The 5,765-nt window shown below is 49.1% G+C and overlaps 2 protein-coding genes across 2 annotated transcripts; one reads left to right on the plus strand and one right to left on the minus strand.

Annotated features, from left to right (window-relative positions):
- Positions 1–1,054: 1,054 nt before the first annotated feature.
- On the minus strand, positions 1,055–3,613 carry zgc:194312 (uncharacterized protein LOC794943 homolog). The gene has a single exon (XM_041179019.1). The coding sequence runs from the start codon at positions 3,451–3,453 to the stop codon at positions 2,422–2,424; it is 1,032 nt and encodes a 343-aa protein (XP_041034953.1). The 5' UTR covers positions 3,454–3,613; the 3' UTR covers positions 1,055–2,421.
- Positions 3,614–4,327: 714 nt separating this feature from the next.
- On the plus strand, positions 4,328–5,497 carry LOC121272207 (apolipoprotein A-IV-like). Its single transcript, XM_041178733.1, has one exon. The coding sequence runs from the start codon at positions 4,328–4,330 to the stop codon at positions 5,495–5,497; it is 1,170 nt and encodes a 389-aa protein (XP_041034667.1).
- The last annotated feature ends 268 nt before the right edge of the window (positions 5,498–5,765 follow it).

Below are 5,765 nucleotides of genomic sequence, written 5' to 3' on the forward strand. Positions count from 1 at the left end.
GCAGTGCTCCCTCAGTATTGACCCTCCGACAGTGCAGCACTCCCTCAGTATTGTCCCTCCAACAGTGCAGCACTCCCTCAGTACTGACATTCCAACAGTGCGGCACTCCCTCAGTACTGACCCTCCGACAGTGCGGCACTCCCTCAGTACTGACCCTCCGACAATGCGGCACTCCCTCAGTACTGACCCTCTGACAGTGCGGCACTCCCTCAGTACTGACCCTCTGACAGTGCGGCACTCCCTCAGCACTGACCCTCCGACAGTGCGGCACTCCCTCAGTACTGACCCTCCGACAGTGCAGCACTCCCTCAGTACTGACCCTCCGACAGTGCGGCACTCCCTCAGTACTGACCCTCTGACAATGCGGCACTCCCTCAGTACTGACCCTCTGACAGTGCGGCACTCCCTCAGTACTGACCCTCTGACAATGCGGCACTCCCTCAGTACTGACCCTCCGACAGTGCAGCACTCCCTCAGTACTGACCCTCTGACAGTGCAGCACTTCTTCAGTGCTAATTCTCCAACTGTGCAGCACTCCCTTAGTACTGACCTTCAGATAGTCCAACACTCCTTCAGTACTAACCGTCCAACAGTGCAACACTCCCTCAGTACGGACTCTCCAACAGTGCAGCATCCCTCAGTGTTGACCCTCCGACAGTGCAGCACTGCCTCAGTACTGACCTTGTGACAGTGCAGCACTCCCTCAGTACTGACTTTCTGACAGTGCAGTGCTCCCTCAGTATTGACCATCTGACAGTGCAGCACTCCCTCAGTATTGACCCTTCAACAATGCAGCACTCCCTCAGTACTGACCCTCTGACAGTGCAGCGCCCCTTCAGAATGTCAGCTGTGTTTCACCTGCACAGCTCTCTGGAGTTGGATTGTGAACCCACAACCTTCTGACTCAGAGTGAGGGTGCTACCCACTGAACCATGACTGTTAAAAAGTGGACCGTTAAACATCCCACTTCAAAATAAATTACACACCAATTTCTTTAGCATATAATCCCTTAAAGAAAATAGTGACCGATTTCAATGTAACCTGAAGCAGTTCCAATTCACAGATTACTTTAATCTTAAAAAAACATAATCATACATGAAACACACAAACCTTATTTTACATGAAACAGCCTCACAGCAACTTAAAGAAAACATTATTAACTTAGTTGCATGCTCCCAGACCAAGAGTTTCTTGCACATGGTTCTGTTGACTTCCTAATTGGCAGTTTTGAGTCTAAGACAACAAAAAGAGTGTCAATTCCTGCCTCAATTAAGCCAACAGGAAAAGTAATGTTCCTCTGCACAGTTTTTTTATTTTCCTGGATTATCCTAAGACAGGTGCAAAGCAACAAGACATTTTCCACCTGGACTGTTAACTCTGTTTCTCTCTCTTCACAGATGCTGCCAGGCCTGCTGAATATTTACATTTTCTGTTTTTAAGACATTTTAGTTGTCCTGCATGCATGGCAGCCATTTTGATTGCCCCAAGTGGAGACTCAGTCCCATTCCTGTAAGGCGCTTTGGGGAACGAATCCGCAAAATCACCACAGTGACTGTCATATGGACAACTTTAAGGTCGTGACGCTCAAACATTTCATACTCGCCAGAACATCACCGAAAATCTCAAGCTATTCCCGGGAGTTCAGCTTGAACGTTGTCTCCGGTTCCTAGTCAGCCCTCTGTGCAGATATCTCCACCTTGTCTTCATTGAATTCCTTTGGAATTCGACATCTCCAAAAGCAGTGTTAGTTTTCACATTTTGCACTGATGCTCTTTGCTTTTAGGCAGTGTTTATTTTAAGCTGTGAGCCATAAAATATCCAAAACATTAATATCATGCCCTGAATTAGCTCACCGCATTAATTGCCTTTCTTCATTCACACCTTTCTTCTTAAAACTGCATTTAGTTTCTCTTATTTACTCCCATTTCCCAAACCAATGTTCTCCATGTAGAAAATCAAGCTGTCTTCAGATTTTTTTAAAACCCTTGTTTTAATCCCTCCAGGGTCTTTATTTTTTTCTTGAAGTTTCTGAAAGTCAGAACAACAGGAGGCAACCATTCAGCCCATCGTGCCAGTGCCAGCTCTTTAAAAGAGCTAAAGTTTGAAGTGTTTTCTTCCCAATCCCCCACTGGACTGTAATTCCAATTATTTTTTGAAGTGTTTGACCCAAGAGCGGAAGAAACTATTTGAGACTCGGCGGGGGGTGGATTTAGGGGAGGTGAAAGAGAAGTTGTTAGTCATCAATGTTCAGTCATCGTGTTTAGTCACAGTTATCAAAAATATCCAGCAATAAAAGTCAGAGTCCTTGCTGCCCATCTCCCAGAGATCGAGGACTTTATGTGCTGAACAAGCACAGGCCTGGTGAGAGGTGGGAAAATCCCAATAAATCCCAAGGGACATCTAGAAACGGGTTAGGCAGCGTTACTTAGTGCATGCTCCTGCAGTCTCCTCGCCCACCAGGGTTAGTCCCTCGGAGCAGGTCTGGACTGCAGCTGGTGGGCTCGATTTCATGGGCAGGAGCAGGGTCGTCCGAACCAGCCACTCTAGGGTTCCCTTGAAATCCCATAGGAAGCAGGGAAACTTGTGGGAGGTGAGCTCCCACAGCTCTTCTTTCCGGAGGCCGTAGATGACAGGGCTGATGCACTGTGCCAGACTGAAAAAGGCAAAGTTTAGCACCTCAAAGAGGGATTTGGTGTTTGCATGGAGCTTCCCAGCGTGTGCTACCAAATGGAGGATGAAGTTGATGAACGTGGGGATTATGTATACCGCCAGCTGCACCCCATGCATTAAGATGGTGCTTCGCGCCCTCTTGTTGCGCCGATTCAGCACACCAATGCGCTTGCCTTCCACCAGTATTTTGAAGTAGCTATACAGTATGAGGACCGTGCAGATGCAGATCAGCAGAATTTTGGAAGTCTGCTTCATGTTGTAGCTGGAAGGAAGGTTGCTGGCTGAGCACCTCTCAGTCTCTCCCAGCTTGGGCTCCCTCCTCATATGCTCGGAGACCAGGATGAGAGGGATGATGGCTGAGACCACCCAGGTCAGGCTGCTGAGAATCCAGACTTTGCACTGGGTGCAGAAGGAGCTGTACTTGAGTGGATGGCAGATGGCAAAGTATCGGTCGACCGCCATCACCGTCAGGGTCAGGAGAATGGTGGAGCCACTCATCATGAGGAACAGGAGGAGGGTCACGCAAGATGAGGCTGATATGGCCACCTCCAGGTAAATGAGGAGGTAGAAGGTGCTGCTCAGGCCAAAGTAGATCAGACCGGACACCAAAAGGTGGAACAGCAAGACAAACCTGGCTTGAGATCGCAGACGGTCCTCACCCAGGATAGTGTAATTGATCACAAGGTTGAAGAAAGCCAACAGGACAAAGGAGGTAACGGAAGCAAAGACCCTGACTTCGATGAGGTGCACCTCGCTGGCAGTCCCATTCCCTGATTCATTCATTCTCAGACGCTTAAACACACTCCAGTGTCCGACATAACAACGATGTATCTTGGATCAGAGCTCTCTCGAAACTAAAACAAGTCTCTCCTTCCCCTGCTGGCTGGCTGATACTCTCTCTCTCTCACACACAAACACACACACACATACACACACAATATTTCCGTTCTGCGCTTAACCACAATGGAGCAACTTCAAGACAGCAGTTAACTATTTCATTGACTCATCAGCACTTTGTGTGGTTTGGTTACCAATACTGCACCATTGATTTCATGAACAGCAAGTGAGTTGGTGCACTGGCCTTCCACCACTGGGCTCAGGATTCAAACTCTGGCTAGAGTAGTGTCTCTCAAAGTGTGGTGTGGTCCGCAAGGGGCCCCCAGGTTCCAAAATATAAGTCACTAACCCAAAACGCCACCCCTGAAGACCACATGAGAACACAGGCCAGAACCCTTAACCCCACCACTTGCATGACATCACACAAGACTGGCTGCTGCAAGCGTGACATAAATCATCGTAAGTGTGGGCCAGAACAACATGATTTATTCTTTCATGGGATGTGGGCATCACTGGCAAAGCCATCATTTGTTGCCCGTCCCTAATTGCCCTTGAACTGAGTGGCTTGCGAGACCAGTTCAGAGGACAGTTAAGAGTCAACCCCATTGCTGTGGGTCTGGAGTCACATGTAGGGCCAGACCAGGTAAGGACAGCAGATTTCCTTCCCTAAAGGAAATTAGTGAACCAGATGGCTTTTTACAACAATCAATGATAGATTCATGGTCGCCATTACTGAGACTAGCTTTATGTTCCAGATTTATTAATTGAATTAGAATTCCACCAGCTGCTGTGGTGAAATTTGAACCCATGTTCCTACAGCATGAGCCTGGACCTCTGGATTTCCAGTCCAGTGATGTTACCACTATGTCACATCTCCCCACAATGTAGTTTTACGGAGCAAGATTTATGTTACTGTTATAACTTCAATTGCGAGATTGGATTTTCAACACCTGTGGAGCTAAAAACAAAGAGGAGCTGGCTGAACCTGGAGCCCGACAAGAGACAGAAGCTCTCTAGCACGGAGCCAGACATGAGACAGAAGCTCTCTAGCACAGAGCCAGACATGAGACAGAAGCTATCTAGCATGGAGCCAGACGTGAGACAGAAGCTCTCTAGCATGGAGCCAGACGTGAGACAGAAGCTCTCTAGCATGGAGCCAGACGTGAGACAGAAGCTCTCTAGCATGGAGCCAGACGTGAGACAGAAGCTCTCTAGCATGGAGCCAGACGTGAGACAGAAGCTCTCTAGCATGGAGCCAGACGTGAGACAGAAGCTCTCTAGCATGGAGCCGGACGTGAGACAGAAGCTCTCTAGCATGGAGCCAGACGTGAGACAGAAGCTCTCTAGCATGGACCCAGACGTGAGACAGAAGCTCTCTAGCATGGAACCCGACAAGAGACAGAAGCTCTCTAGCACGGAGCCAGACATGAGACAGAAGCTCTCTAGCACAGAGCCAGACATGAGACAGAAGCTATCTAGCATGGAGCCAGACGTGAGACAGAAGCTCTCTAGCATGGAGCCAGATGTGAGACAGAAGCTCTCTAGCATGGAGCCAGACGTGAGACAGAAGCTCTCTAGCATGGAACCCGACAAGAGACAGAAGCTCTCTAGCATGAAGCCAGACATGAGACAGAAGCTCTCTAGCACGGAGCCAGACATGAGACAGAAGCTCTCTAGCACAGAGCCAGACATGAGACAGAAGCTATCTAGCATGGAGCCAGACGTGAGACAGAAGCTCTCTAGCATGGAGCCAGAAGTGAGACAGAAGCTCTCTAGCATGGAGCCAGACGTGAGACAGAAGCTCTCTAGCATGGAGCCAGATGTGAGACAGAAGCTCTCTAGCATGGAGCCAGACGTGAGACAGAAGCTCTCTAGCATGGAGCCAGACGTGAGACAGAAGCTCTCTAGCATGGAGCCAGACGTGAGACAGAAGCTCTCTAGCATGGAGCCAGACGTGAGACAGAAGTTTCTAGCATGGAGCCAGACGTGAGAAAGAAGCTCCCTAGCATGGAGCCAGACGTGAGACAGAAGCTCTCTAGCATGGAGCCAGACGTGAGACAGAAGCTCTCTAGCATGGAGCCAGACGTGAGACAGAAGCTCTCTAGCACGGAGCCAGACGTGAGACAGAAGCTCTCTAGCACGGAGCCAGACGTGAGACAGAAGCTCTCTAGCATGGAGCCAGACATGAGACAGAAGCTCTCTAGCATGGAGCCAGACATGAGACAGAAGCTCTCTAGCATGGAGCCAGACATGAGACA

Source organism: Carcharodon carcharias, chromosome 33 (genome assembly GCF_017639515.1).
Source record: "Carcharodon carcharias isolate sCarCar2 chromosome 33, sCarCar2.pri, whole genome shotgun sequence".
Taxonomy (NCBI): domain Eukaryota; kingdom Metazoa; phylum Chordata; class Chondrichthyes; order Lamniformes; family Lamnidae; genus Carcharodon; species Carcharodon carcharias.